Source organism: Lacerta agilis, chromosome 1, assembly GCF_009819535.1.
Source record: "Lacerta agilis isolate rLacAgi1 chromosome 1, rLacAgi1.pri, whole genome shotgun sequence".
Classification (NCBI taxonomy): Eukaryota; Metazoa; Chordata; class Lepidosauria; order Squamata; family Lacertidae; genus Lacerta; species Lacerta agilis.
Window position 1 is genome coordinate 30,352,105 of NC_046312.1, and position 15,388 is coordinate 30,367,492.

General features: G+C 37.8%; 1 protein-coding gene across 1 annotated transcript in view; it reads right to left on the reverse strand.

Moving 5' to 3' along the window:
- The window catches only part of MIA2 (MIA SH3 domain ER export factor 2), a 51,334-nt gene extending 39,524 nt beyond the window's left edge, over positions 1 to 11,810 (reverse strand). The window contains exons 1-5 of the mRNA XM_033142998.1: positions 11,593 to 11,810; positions 8,882 to 9,015; positions 6,994 to 7,080; positions 1,713 to 6,177; positions 490 to 717 (exon numbers count right to left, since the gene is read on the reverse strand). Coding sequence (XP_032998889.1) covers positions 490 to 717; positions 1,713 to 6,177; positions 6,994 to 7,080; positions 8,882 to 9,015; positions 11,593 to 11,707 — 5,029 coding nt within the window. The 5' untranslated portion in view covers positions 11,708 to 11,810. The remainder of the gene's footprint in view (positions 1 to 489; positions 718 to 1,712; positions 6,178 to 6,993; positions 7,081 to 8,881; positions 9,016 to 11,592) is intronic.
- Between the last annotated feature and the right edge of the window lie 3,578 nt (positions 11,811 to 15,388).

A 15,388-nucleotide genomic window follows, 5' to 3' on the forward strand; every position in this document is an offset into this window, starting at 1 on the left:
CAATCACGTGGGGCCCATTGTGTAAATAGTGTATATAAAGCAGACGTTTTGGGGGAACTGCATTTCTAACCACAATGAGCTGAATAAAGAGCATGAAACTCTGAATAAACTCTGAATAAAGAGCACTTGACTCTGAGTATATTTCAAGAATACTATAATATATGTACCCCTTCATGGATCACTGCCTTGTCATTGCAAAGGCTTGAATAACTCCAAGAAGCTATGAGCTATGCTGTGCAGGGCCACCCAAGACGGACAGGTCATAGCCGAGAGTTAAGACTAAATGTGATCCACCTGGAGAAGAAACTGGCAAACCCCTCCAGTATTTTGCCAATAAAATTCCATGGACATAAAAAGCTTTGAGAAGAAAGAGTTTTCAAGGCATGCTCTGGTTCATGGGGTCACAGAGAGTTAACACGACTAAGACGACTAAACAACAAAACAACAATAATATGTAATTATATTTTTTAGATCAATCATATTCCTTACCATTGCTGATAGTATAGTTATGAGTCACTAGATGGTTCTCTGATAATTTCCTTTTTGAATTTGGCTGATGTTGACTATTTTTGGCTGAAGTATGTATTTTCTTCTCTGTATTTATTGGAGGCACATTATTTGCTTCTGTATGTTGGCCACTGTTAGGTTCTTTATCCAAATTCAAGTGATGTTTTTCTTTAGGAGCATCATCAGGTAATTTTCCATTATTGGTCATACCTACAAATAATTGTAAAGAGGTACCATGTTTATTTCCACCTGATTATACCCCCCACCACCACATGTCAATTCCCAGGATCCCTACTCATATCTCAATGTCTTTTCAATCATTAAAATTCTCCTGTACTACAGTCTCCCATCTTACAATTAGCAATAATTTTTTTAACAAGGAAAGTGTTACTATTAAAATCAGGGAATATACCGGTACTACCAAGGCAAAGCATGGCTAAAGAAATGAGTCAAGGAAGCTCTCAGAGGCTAGAAAGGTTCGTTTGAATAAGGGGGGGAAGGAAACACAAATTTTGGAAAAAGAAATGCAAGCAGAAAATAAGGAAGAAAATAGCATTGGATCACATCCCTTAAATTATTAAGACTGATAATTTATAATTACTGCATTTAAATGTGTTAGAAGCAGGAAACTGGCTAGGGTGGAGATGCATACAAGCATGATTGATTGAATTTGAACCTGATCACTTCCGGAAGCCTTTTTATATCAGTTTATTACTGTGACAGATAATATGTTATATTTTCAATTCTTATACTGAAGATGAAAATTTAAATATGACTTTTCCTTGTAATATATTATAATCATATTTAGTAAACTGTAATGGGCTAAAATCCATATATGTAAGCAACATAAAAAAGCCTTTTGTTAATAGCCCTATCAAACATATATCTTCTGAGAAACTATTATTGTTGTGGGGCTGTTGCATCCTTCCAGCACCCAGCTATTTATTCTACTGATAGAAAACGAATGATTCTCCATTTGTATTTTGGTTTTTATATTATATTTCCTGACAAAGCACAAAACAACTTTATATTATCCTGTTGTTGTGTAAGCTTATAGTGGGCACCAGCTTCTATAATTCATTTTATACTGAAAAAAAATTACATCATCCCATTGGTCAGACATTTTGCTTTTTTAAAATAAAAAAACAAGGTGCGATATTGTTCTTGCTTGGTTAACTTTTATTATCAAAACAGTGGTCTGGTACCTGATTCTGCCTTTTGGATTTCACATTTGTTTCTGATGTCCAGCACAAAACTGTGCAGTTCTGGAAGTAAATTCACTTTATCCTTCAAACACTTTTCATGTCCACTATTTAATTTATTTTCATGTTCCACCAAAGTAGTCACTTCTTTCATTTCCCTGCGAATATCTTCACATGGAAAAGTGGTGATATCATGGGTAAGTTTTTCAAACTCTTGCTCTAGTAGCTGCAGTTCATGCTTTTCACACGTATTTGCTTGAAGTATCCTTTTAGATTCCTCAACAAAGTTGAAATAAAGTTCCTGTAATCCACTGAAGGAAGTGGCTTCTTTCAGGTCCAACTCTGTATCGGATGTTAATTGACCATTTTGAACTATTGTCTCCTGATTTGCAGATCTGTCATACTTTTGGTTGTAATTTTTTGAGTCTGCAGCAACAGATTTTTCCTGGATGCTGCTGTCCCTTTCCCCTGGGCCCTGAGATCCCTCTTCCTTAATTTTCAAATTACCTAAATACCTGATAGCTTTTGTGCTCTGAACTTCACCTTTGTCTTTTTCAAAGTTACTTCTCACTACATCAGCTTCCTGCCTCTTTGTCTTAATCTGTGTTCCAATAATATTTCTACTACCTTCATATTTTTTAAAGTCTTCATCGTACTTATTTTTAAATGACTCTCCAAGAAGCCGTGATATTTTACCAAAAATGTTACTCCCGACACCTCCTTTCTCTGTCTTGTCTCTTGTGCAATCTATATTCTTGCATCTTAGTTTTTTCTCACTATCTTTACCTGTTTTGCCTTTTTCTTGACTATCTCTTGCATGCCCAGAATAAGCTACTTTCTCTGCATGGTTTAGATTTTTAGGAAAAGGAGAAATTAAGTCATGTGCAAATGTTTCATCATGATGTTCTTTAGCTAAATGCTGTGTGTCTGTGCCATCTTTAGCATGTGGAGGGATAGGGTCCGTATAATCATCCACAGGCTGAAGATAATGTGATAAATGTTTGCTAGGATTGACATTATGATCTAGATCAGATGCCTCACTTTGCACTTCTAAGCGCTGGACTGGATTTTCACTGGCAGGACTTGTTCCAACTACGGTATATTGTTTCTGAGGTAAACTATTAAAGTTAGTTGTCACTAAACTGTCTTCAGGTTTTATGTCAGTTATATTTGAAGTTGTGTATGCTATTTGTTTCTGATACTCAGGTTTAGTTTCTTCAGTATTTGGAATGCTGTCTATTTTTTTATGCTGAGCTGAGATTCTAAGCTTCTTCACTTCTAAACCCGCAGTTAAATGTTGTTTTCTATCTTGTCCCTTCTGACTTACACACTTTTTGTCAGGTACTAAGCTCATAATATTGGTACTCTGACAGTTGAGGTAGGAAGATGATACTTGTTCACCTTTTAACTCTTCTTTATCATCCTTCTGATGTGTCAGACTTGCACACATTTGAGGTGAGTCAACACTTTTCTTGGAAAAAGTGCCAGAGGAGCTACGATAAGGAAAAACACTTTGCTCTTGCTGATCTATTAATGAAGCATCACTAACTTGAGCACTATCAAAATGTTCCTCTATTGCTTTTGAGTTTTGTTGTTCTTCTACACCTCCTTCACCTATCTGCACTTGTGGGCCCTGAAAGTCTTTCTTCTGCACACTGTTGGTGACAGAATCATAATTCAGTATGCGGCTGCTATGCCCGGAAATCTCCGTTTCACTTTGAAATACTTCCTCAGACAGTGGAGATGGTCCTTGATTACTTGATGTGTTTTGCTCATTGTGTCCTTGTTTGCCTTCACTAAGTTCTGAGATATGCTGTGAAAAATGCATTTGTTCTTTTGCACTTCCTTGAGAAAACAAATTCTTGCCTACCTTAGTAACTACATTTTGGTTCATCTCATCTTCAGCACTGGGGTCGATATGAAAATAACCTTGGATGGCATGGGAGGGGACACTCTCTATATTTTTAACATCAGGAAGTTTCTTTTCATCATGAGAATCTATAACATTATCTGCCCTTATATTGCTGTTTATATGTTTTTTTGAATTTAAATGTGGCACTGGATGTGAAACTTGTATTCCTTTCATAACATCTGTATAACCTATGACAGGAGTACGACTACTCCCATTCAAAACTTTTGAGACTAAACAATTATTTTTATTAACATTGTATTTGCTAGATTTGGAATCTTTGTTAATAGCCTTATACTGTTGTTGTTGTTGTGGTGGTGGTGGTGGTGGTCTTCTAACACTGTATGTTAATTCTGGTGCTTCATGTTCTGTTAAAAATGGATTCTGATATTTTGTATTAAATTCTCTGCTCCCTTGGATAACTGGCTTATCTTCATCAAGAGGTATCTTATCTTTGCCTGGAATGTTCTTTGATTTGGAAAAACGGTCTGAATGTTCATTCGGCTCCTCGAAAAATAGTGTTTGTTCAACATTATCTGGTCTGACTGCTTTCCCATCATGTGGCTCATCTTCTCCTAGGATAGATTTTTCATAGGAATATGTGTCTTTACTAATATAATCCTTTTGCTCTGCCAAATCAGGTAGCTTTCGTAGCTCTAAAGAAAACTGTTGTTTGGCCTCTAAGTTACGAACTTTGTTTTTATCTTCTATTTTGGAATGGTCTTGTGTGTCCAAACTATGGTCCTCAGGTCTTCCATACAATTTTTTTTCTGTACATTGACCATAGGAAACCTGGTGTTCTAACTCTATAGATTTTACTGGCAAAGGATGTGGTGTATTATCTTTCGCTAGTTCTTCACCCTGTCTTTTTCCTCTACTTTCTTCACTACATTTTACTGCTAAAGAAGACAGCAAAACGTTTCCCTGGGTAGTATCAGCATCTCTGTTTTCTGGCACCTTTTCAGTAATATTCTGATTTTCTAGTAATTCTTCTTTGCCTACATGTAATACTTCCTCACTCTTTTTAAACTGGATGCTTTCCTCACTAGACTTTATATTATTGTGTGCATGCTGAGCATTATTGGTTCCTTCAGATTTAAAACTCTGAACATTCAGTACACCTGTAAAATAACTAACAGAAAAGAAAGATTTCTGGTTTTTAGGACCCTCATGATTTTCTTCCTTTGCAGTACCTTGACCTTTACTATATGATAACTGATCTACAACTGATTCCTGTGGACTCTCAACAGTTACATACTCATGCCCTGGTTGATTGTCTGATGTAACCCTATTATAATCAATCAAACTGTTATACATACTTTCATACCAACCTGACTGGTCATTTGTCCTTTCTGACTCCTTTGTTACAGCTTTAATTTTATTGTTTTCCATAACTTGGTTGTCTGGTATTGAATCCTGTTCTGCATAGGGAGACTTAAGTTGTTTATCACCAAGCAAAGGTGATGGACTTGCTGCCTCCTTTACGTCTGCATGCTCATCTGCTAACTGCACTTCAGAATCTGTTTTTCTAACATGTATGCCTGGGGCTTCTTGGTCATATTTTTCTTTCACTTGTTCTTCGTAAAGAGTTGGTTCAGCTGTTTGCTTTGGGGTTTCTTGAACAATTTTTACTTTGTCTCGTTCTTCATAGGGCATCAGTCTGCCTGTTTGCTTTCTCAAGCCATCGTCCAATAAGCTTGATTGTTCACTTGGACGCTGCTCTTCAACTTGATCTGCTTCTCCTCCACCTGCAAGCTTTTCTTTGTCTGCATTTTCTTTAGCATAACGAAAAGGCAAAATATCACTGAATTCCAGATCAAACCAGCTTGAGTCAGATTGTTCGGAATTGCTACGTTCTTTTATTCCTTCTGATGCGGTAGAACTGCCATGGTGGCCGGCATTGCCAGCAATGGTGGAGCTGTCGTGGATTTCTGGATCATTTCCTTTGTACAGCATATCAAGTTCTGATTTGTCACTTCCAAGATGCATCAAATCTGTGAAAGTACTTTTAAACCAGCTGGAGCCCTGTGGTGCTGTTTCACCCTCTTCATTTAATTTTTTTAAGCCACTATCATCAGTTATTGCTATTTTCCTGCGCCTGAATGTAACTTCTTCTGTTTTCTGTGATATTTTTCTGACCGCCTCCTCATTTTCATTACTTCCCAAGCCAAGCCAGCCAACAAAACCAGACACAGTCCAGGCTGACTGAGTTGGGACAGCTTGCGGAGTCTGACTAATCTGGTCTTCTTCCGGAGTAGTCTCATCTTGTCTCGTCTCCCTGTCTCTGAGTTCTATATCACCATGGCTTGTAGTTTCCAGCATATGCAGGTCTTTGTATTTACTGTCAGATTCATGACTGTCAGGAAATTGTTCTTTATATTCATTTGGGTAAGAAATACCTCCAAGTTTCAAGCCTTCATCTTCAGGCATTTCAAATGTGGTGTCTTTTTCATCTGAATATGGAGGTATATATTCATTTTCTTTGTCATAATGATTAAGTATGCTGTCTTCATTTTCAAAAACGTATTCCCCTTCATCAAGACAAAGGAAATCAGTTTCCTAAAAATAAGCATGTGTCTGAAGTTAATACGCTACTACCCATTTAATACGTCTCTATTATTTCTTAACATTATATCATTATGAATATTTTTTTAAGCATGCAAATGCCCCAACTGGCAAGTTATGAAATAAATAAGTTGTTAAATAATTGTGAAATGTACATTCTCTTTAAAAATTAACACAAGGAATATTTAAATCAGAGCAACTTTATTAATCATTTTTATGAGACCAAGTTTAGTAGTTCATGCATTTGAAAGAGGTCTTTAGAACATGTTTTACACACATGCAAATGTATATTTTTATGCATATTTGTTGGAAGGGGCAGTGATAGATACTTAAATGACTCTGGGGCACAGGCCTTTGAGTAAATGTAAAGGTAAAGGGACCCCTGACCATTAGGTCCAGTCACGGACGACTCTGGGGTTGCGGTGCTCATCTCGCTTTACTGGCTGAGGGAGCCAGCACACAGCTTCCAGGTCATGTGGCCAGCATGACTAAGCCGCTTCTGGCGGACTGGTACCTATTTATCTACTTGCACTTTGACGTGCTTTTGAACTGCTAGGTTGGCAGGAGATGGGCAAATCTCTCAATGTTGGTTTCTCCCAAGTTTCTGTTATTGGTGTTTTTAAAGCAGAGGTTAGATGGGGATCTGTCATGGATGCTTTAGTTGAGATGCATTGCAGGGGGTTGGACTAGATGACCCTCAGGGTCTCTTCCAACTCTAAGATTCTATAATTCTATAACAAGTTTAATACATTCATTCATATATACATTTCCACAACCAAAGATGTCCATTTTGAAATTACTTTAATTTACCTTAGTTGGCAGTTCTACTTCTTTTGTAATAAAAGTTTCTTCAATCCGGACTGCATGCACTGGGAAATATCCAAAATCTGCACCTTTCTATAAAATTAAACATGTAGCTTTTTATTATAAAAGAAATGGGGATTGGTACTTAAAATTGATATACAACAAATACAGAGTTGACAAATACAGAATCTCTGCACTTATTTCAATTATAATAAGAACTGTTATTAACCCTCAGAAAATTACCTCTCCCACTTCATAAAAATACACAAAGTAATAGAACTTTTAATGTTATTATTTTGCACATTATTAAAAGTACTCTTGTATGCTACAATAACCAGCCATTAATTGATGTTTGGGTCCTACTGGATACAATAATGGCCTTATATTGTTCCACAATGCCTCTAGCAAATATTCCCAGTTAATTTATTTGGAAACAGGGATATGACCTAGTGGCTTGGCTAACAATAAAAGCACAGAAATGTTCTTGTTTACATAGACCAGTGTTTTTCAACCACTGTTCCGCGGCACACTAGTGTGCCGCGAGATGTTGCCTGGTGTGCCGTGGGAAAAATTGAAAAATTACTTTATATATAGTCAATATAGGCACAGAGTTAAATTTTTTAACTTTTTTTAACATTTTCTAATGGTGGTGTGCCTCGTGATTTTTTTCATGAAACAAGTGTGCCTTTGCCCAAAAAAGGTTGAAAAACACTGACATAGACCAAACTAATGTAATAGTGGGTGCCTACACTTAATGTGAAATTACATCTCTGGAAGGGAATGTTCAAGGAAACTATTATGGTTTATGCCAAGAGGATTTAAAAGGATGACACTGCATGCCATAATATTAACATCACTTTGAAATCTTACCTAGGGCACAATTTATTAACAGTAGGAAACAAATAAGTAAAATATTGCCTCCCGCCCCACCAAGGGAGAGTTATAAACCACACACGTAGTTATATATTAATTTTATAAAACACATACTGTCATACCTCGGGTTGCGCTCACTGAGGGTTGCGCATTTTTGGGTTACGGACGTGCCGAACCTGGAAGTACCGGAACGGGTTACTTCTGGGTTTCAGCGCTCATGCAGAACCAGTAAATCGTGCTTTGCACATGCGCAGAAGCGCCAAATTACGTCACACGTGTGCACAGATGCGGCGCTGCGGGTTATGGACGCTGCGGGTTGCAAGCACGCCTCCTGCACGGATCACATTCGCAACCCGAGCGTCCACTGTATACCATTAAATTAGCAGGCGATGCTGTATGGCATATTCCACATATAGCCTTCATTCATGGAAACAAATATTTTGTCTAAATTCTAGGAACTTTCCTTGGCTGCAAAAGGGGGGGGTGGGGCTTATGGCTCACATGGATCTTGATAAGTTTGCTCTCAGGGTTGCAGCAGCCAAATCTACAGAGCAATATTTTTCATGCACTGCAGGGCAGAGGGGGGTGTTCCCTTTGGATCGACACAATTTCAGAATAAAATGATTGAAGAAAAGTATAATTTCCCCAGCAACTAAAATATGCTGAATTTTCTATCTGTGAAAGTGGCATCATAATTTACATCTGAAACATTTGTGAAACTTACCTGGCTAGCATTTTTAAGTATTTCAAAATATTTATGGGAAAGTGTCTAGCCCACTGAATAACCACTTATGAATAACCACTGCTTATCATCTATTTTTTTAAAAAGGTGCCGGTACTCACCGTGAAGTTGTTACAGTAAGTGCCACACTTTTAACCAATGCTTTTCTTTTGGGCAAAAAGATCCCATTATTGGATACTCTTGAATACCCCCAGAAAAAGCACTGTGAATAACAAATCTGTTGATAAAAGTGAATTCTGATTGCACATAAGATAAATAGTTGCCTTTTGAAATACTTACACTTCCTGCCCACAAATCCTCCCTTTCCCTGGAGAGTTTGGAGTATACCATTATCTCTTCCCCAATTTTGAAGTTCAAATAGCGGCAGTCAGGTCCTACGTAGTCTTTAATGGCTAGCACTCTGCTCATTGAAGCTGCACGTATGTAAAAAACAAACAAACAGAGGAAACTTAATCAAAGTTAATCAAATGTAGTCTGGATTTGATCTCAGACAGGCATAGAATCATAGAATTGTAGAGTTAGGACCACAAGGATCACGTGCTGTAGTTCAATCCCCTGCAATGCAGGAATCTTTCACCCAAAGTGGGCCTTGAACACATTACCTTGAAATTAAGAGCCTCATGGTCTACCAACTGACCTATCCCAGCTGTCCTAAAGTTTAAAATCTACTCTCCTCCCGAATAATATGTTGCCACATGCAAAAATCACAGTACAGTACATGTCCAAGACACACTGGCATTGTGTTTACATTATTTGTGTACATTAGATATCCTCTTGTCCTAGAAGATGGGAATTTCACCTCACTTTAAATGAAATGTTTTACCACTTACTACGGAAACAACAAAATCCTGGACACATTTTTTCAGAAGTGGTTAGTCTCACTATGCAATTCTTAAAATAAATGAACAAACTTTAATTGTTTGCGCTGAGTGAGTACCCGGTAGTGTTTGGTTAGAATTTCCTCTAATGGTATACTAAATAAGTTTAATGTTTGTATATGAATACACATTCTTCTTGTATTTTTTTTTTTACCTGTCCTGTAGTATGCGGCCTAACTCACCCTCCTTGTGTCACCTGAAGCTATTTGGAAATTTATTTCTCTGTTTGTGGCATTGAACTAATCAGTCACTATTTTTGCTAAGTAACTCAGAGTGGCTTACAGCAATAAATAAATAACACATACATTAAAACCAGCATAAATACGTTTTCTGCCAGGCCTCACCCTCCGTGTTGCCTGCTAGAGTTCCTCTGGCCTTCATTTGGCAGGTCATGGCCTGATCTAAGGTGGGTCACTACAGCTGCAATACCACCATACAAAATATATTGTAAAAGATTAAATAGGTCCCCAAACGCATGTTTGGGTTGGAGGTGGGTCCTAGGTTTGAAAAAGTTGACGACTACTGTAAACTGAGTTCACCTAGAAGAATCTGTGAAATGTTGGAGGCTATGTTTTGGGTGAGCATAAAATCTATCTGCCACACCTGATACTTCGTTGCTCAGTCTCCACTGACAGGGAACTAGAGTGGTATTGTGTCTCTGGGTGGCACCAAGTGCATAAACAGGGCTGTCTTTACCCGAGGGTGCAAAGGGTGCGGGGCACCCTGGTGCCGAATTCTGGGGGGTGCAAGGTGCCCGCCGCTGAACTCTTTAACTACCGGTATCTACCTGTTATGAAATAATAAATAATTTTGATCATGCTAGAAAAACAAAATACATATATGCCCAGGTATCACCAAAATGTATACCTACTGTTTCACTAAAGGACTTTTGACTTTGTGTGCTCATTTACCAAGGACGCGCTGCGCCAACGGCAGCGCTTGTCATTCACAATGGCAAGTTTTAATTTCATCACTTACAGTTCAAATTTGTTTAGAGAAACCGTTAAAAAAATAATGTTTATTTTCACGAATTGTTGGCATTTTCTTTGACTAACTACTTAGTACTAAGGGCTCTATACACATGTGTTTCAGCACGCGATTTTAGTTTTCCATTTCTGCAAAAACGCGCTTAGAGCACACACTATGAATTCCGCAAGCTGCATTTTTTCTTCATTTTACGACGAATGCTAAGTGAGAAACACATTTTGGAGTAATTAGAAATACATTCCAAAATATATTTTAACAAGACTGCTAAACTAAATTTGGGGGCGCTGGGCAGATCTTCGCAACCCAGCGGAGCATATGCTAAAGACGGTCCTGTGCATAAATCATGCCTAGGAACACCGTAATAGACAAGTCCTACACACCTGCACAAACACTCTACCCCACAGTCCTATTGACAAGCATTTCACTAGTATATAACATTAACAGGCAGCACAGTCCTATGCATATTCTCTCAGAAACAAGTCTATTGTATTCAATGAGTCTTGCTTCTAGTATATAGAACTGCAGCCTTAGCTGCAACCCTAAGCATTCTTGGGTTGGGAGTAAGACTCACTGAACTCACCCAGTGGCACTTCCTTCTGAGGAAACATAGAGATACCGGTAGTGCTACAAACAGTGCAGTTTTAAGGCAAGGTACAAAAGCAATAAGATTTTACAAGGTGCTAAGAAAAATAGACAGAAAACCAAATTGACCCAAATATACAGTATAGATTTGGCAGACAAAATACTAGTAATTTGTATACATAACTAAAATATAAATACTGTAAATATTAATCAGGCCCTTTTGGAAAATAAGAGATTTTGAATAAGCACAGGGACAATTCTGACGAAAACTAGGCCACTGGTTTGATAACAAGCTTTTCTATTGAACTTTGCCCTTTCACATACGCTACAACACCGTTCCACCAAATGGCTTCCCAGAAAGAATTTCTCTATTGTTGAAAATATACAGGTTAATCATGCATAAAGCTAATATTTTGCAAACATTTCTTGAAGTATATCTTGCATTTTCAAATCTCTTTCTTGCTTTGTTTTGTTTTACAGATTTTGACGACACTTAAATTAGTTTCAGAGAAGCTTACTTAAAGCAAAAGTCCTTATACTTACTTTCGCATTCTGGATTGCCACACTTTTTGTGGCCTGACAACAACTTTGTGCTCTTGGTGATAGTTAGCAATGAAAAGATCAAAAATAAAATTCTGATGTCCCAAATCGGCAGCATCCTAAATGGTTAAAAAAAGCTGATCCCCGACAGAAAAAAGAAAAACAGATTGTGCCTTGGCAATAGAAGTCTGAAACATCATTCACCCCCCTCCATTTAGTTAATATATATATATAAATCTTTTTGGTTCCATTTTCCTTCTACATCCAGAGTCCACTTGCATAAATGCCCTTTCAACAAGCTGCTCAGTGAACTGTCCTGATTAAATGGCTTAATTATTAACTGTCTGTGACAATATAGACTTGGAATTTGAAATGAAAAAGGTGCTTTCAGTCAAACTACAGATGTACCAATAGCCTCATTTGCATCAGCAAATTATTGGAGCGCTTTGTGGAACTTTAGATGCAATGTAGAGAAAGATGTATTATGAATTAACAGGAAATACTACAGAATATTCGAAAACCCTGATGTACTGTTACTGCTGCTTTAAATTTTGCTCAGAGTATGTTTTTAGTAGTTTTAATAACACGATTTTGTGTTTTTATTATTGTTGCCGATTGTAATTTATATGTGGCCACAGCATTTGGTATTGTACATTACCCTGGGATCACTCTGATGAAGAGCAGCCAATACATTTAACAAACAAATAAACAATTGCAGGTCTACACTTTATTTCACCTTATAAATCAGAGATGGAGCACTTATGGCCCTCTCTACCTCCCACCATTGCTGGTCATTGGCAGCTTGGCCTTTAACATCTGGATGGCCACAGGTTCCCTATACAGTACTAATCTGTTCTACAAGGGTTGCAGCAGGCTTGTGGGATACTGGACATGGAAAAGTGCCTTATATGATACAAAATTATTCCATTTGCATCACACTTTTGTTTCAATGAGCTCATGATGGTGTACACAGTTATCTAATTTTATCATCACCATATTCCAGTGAGGTTAATTGGGTAACTTGGCTATAGTTACCCAGTGAGCTCAACAACTGAATAGTGAGTTGAAACCAAATATCCTTGACCCAAGTCCATCAGCCTATCCAACTGATATTTCCTTTGGTGTCTTACAGCCTTCATTTGGAAGGTATCCTATGTTCAATCAGGCTTACTGCCAAGTAAGGATTGTCGCTTTAATGTGGTGTATATCAGCTCACTTTCCCATTTTCCAGCCAGCTCTGTTTCTTAATCTTCACTCCCATCTGTTGCCTGTCTGGTCTTCTCACTTCAACTGCCCTTTTCCAACTCCTTTTCATCCAAGGTTCTTTTCCCCTCGCATTTATATCTTCCCTCTAATTGGTCAACCCAAAAGTTCTATTGCAGACTGCCCATCCAGCATACAGGCATTGCACTAGTAGATCCAGAAAAAAGTATAGTGTTGCTTGCTCTGAGCGGCACATTGTAATTTCAGGTTCCCTTTATTATCCCATATAACATACCGGTAATAATGATATTGTTGGTGCCAAGGAAAAAAAAATACCATAGTATAGAGAAGAGAATTCCTGTATTCCGAAATCCAAGTTTAGAGCAATTACTTCTTGGTGAGAGAACCCCAGCAGAGATTTAAATTCACAAAATATGCAGCATGGAAATAAAGGCTTTAAAATATGTCCTCTTAAAAAGTTTCTTTCCAAAGTTTCCTTCTTACCCCAGCATAGGAATAAGGCCACATATTGGGTAAGTTAAAAATGGTTTACTTACAAACTCTTAAAATGTCAGATTCATGTGCTTCAGAAAAGTTGCAGTCAGTAAAACTTGGCTTGCTTACAAAGTGGTGAAAGTTTCTAGATGATTTGTATAGGAGCTCAAGAATGGCTGGCGAGAGCCATGCGGTTGAGCTGGAACAACCAGCTCAACCCTCTTCACATGGAGAGCTTCTTAGGGAAACTGCGGGAGAACAAAAACTTGATTACCTAGCTCCTCCCAAGGAGAGGGGAAGTGGACATAGCAAAGCCTGGCAGGTCAGCTTACTCTATGTCTTAATCCCTTCATGCATTAATTGGACTTAAATATGTTGACTATATGAGGCTGCTTCTCTCTCAAAAGTGCTGATGCTGTCTACTCACTGTTGAATCACCTCAGGAAGGAACATAGGAAGTTGCTGTACACTTAACCAGCCCATGGACCCATTTAGCTCAGCACTGTCGACATCATTTGGCATCAACTACCCAAGGTTTCAAACAAGGGATCTCTCCCAGTTCCACCTAAAGTTGCTGGGGTCTTCTGCATGCAGAGGAGATGCTCTGCCACTGAAATGCATCCCTTCTCTTTGATGAAACATGTTGGGCAATTTAGGTTGCCAACACTCAGCTTGGAGCAAGTTCCAATGGGACTTTTGAGCAGGTATGCATAAAACCAAACTGACAATCTTATTTTTTTTTTAAAAAAATAAAAAATAACCTGAACTTGAGATTCATATCTCCTTTCTTTATTTTGGGCCATCTTTGTTGCTGCTCTTCTCTTTTTCTTTTGCACTTAACCTGCCCCCCCTCCCCAAAACACTAGTTTGCCCTCTTATACATGGCCATTTGTTTAATTGTCAATGCAGTTTCACATTGGCTCTTGTTGAATTGCATCTTGTTCCCATTTGTTTACCTTGATTATTTAAGAGCTAAAATTTGTAAAGGCACTGTGGTACACATGGTATATAGTGGAACATAGATGCTTCTTAGGGACATTTTCAGAGCTCTTTCCTTCTGCTGGAGACCAATTATAATCCAAGCATCTTCCAAACGAAAGGGAAATTTTATTAGGGTTGGATACTTTCAACAAAAAGAGCACCCAGTCCCTGGGACATTAAAAATATTTTTAGCTCCGAAAAAGAGCAGAGCAACGCACCACCCAAGCAACAGCCTTTCCAAACCTATCAACTGATAATGTCTCATTGGACATAAAAAGATATCTGAACCAGGACTAAACTTTAATGTGATTTTACTGGGAGGGTGTTTTGTTAAATTGCTTTATCCTCTTGGGAATATGAAGTGTTAATACCAATGTTTAAAGCAGAAACAAACTACCTTTTGTGAAATGTTCTCCTTATCCTTCTAATGCTTGTTTGTTGCATTTTACTATTCTTTTTGAATCACATCTCCTTTAGTGGCCTCCATCTTTGAATCTGTCACCAGTCCCATGCTGTAGAACACTCTTCCAGCAGAGATTCCACAAGCATCCTTTGACTTTTAGCTATCTCTTGAAGATCTTTTTATTCTAAGAAATATTTGCAGCTGTTCAAATTTTATCTTCATTAACCAGTCAAATTAATGATTATCCATATTTTTATTTATATTCTTTAAAATGGCATCTTTTAACACTGTAAACAGTCTTGATATTTTATATGGCAGTATAGAATTTTATAAATAAATCACATCTCCTTTAGTAGCGTGGTTCCCTTTTTTGTTCCTTCTCAAATTGTTGCTCCTTAAACACATAGGTTTTTTTTTCTTCCAGCACTGCGACACTAACACTCTGGAACTTCCTGCCTATTGACATCAGGCAGGTACCTTCCTTCACTTTTGACACTTACTAAAAGCTTTGTGTGGGCAAACCTTATCCAGGTATGTAAAGCTGACATGCATTATAATATGTAATTTTATGTGTAATTTAACTGCTAACTTTACTATTTAAATTTTATTTATCCCAGGCCAACACTAACCTACCATAGTGGCCTGTTTTAAGAACACTAAGCAGTTTGCCAACTTGCTGGTAATACTGGTAGGTAAAGGACCCCTGAATGGTTAAGT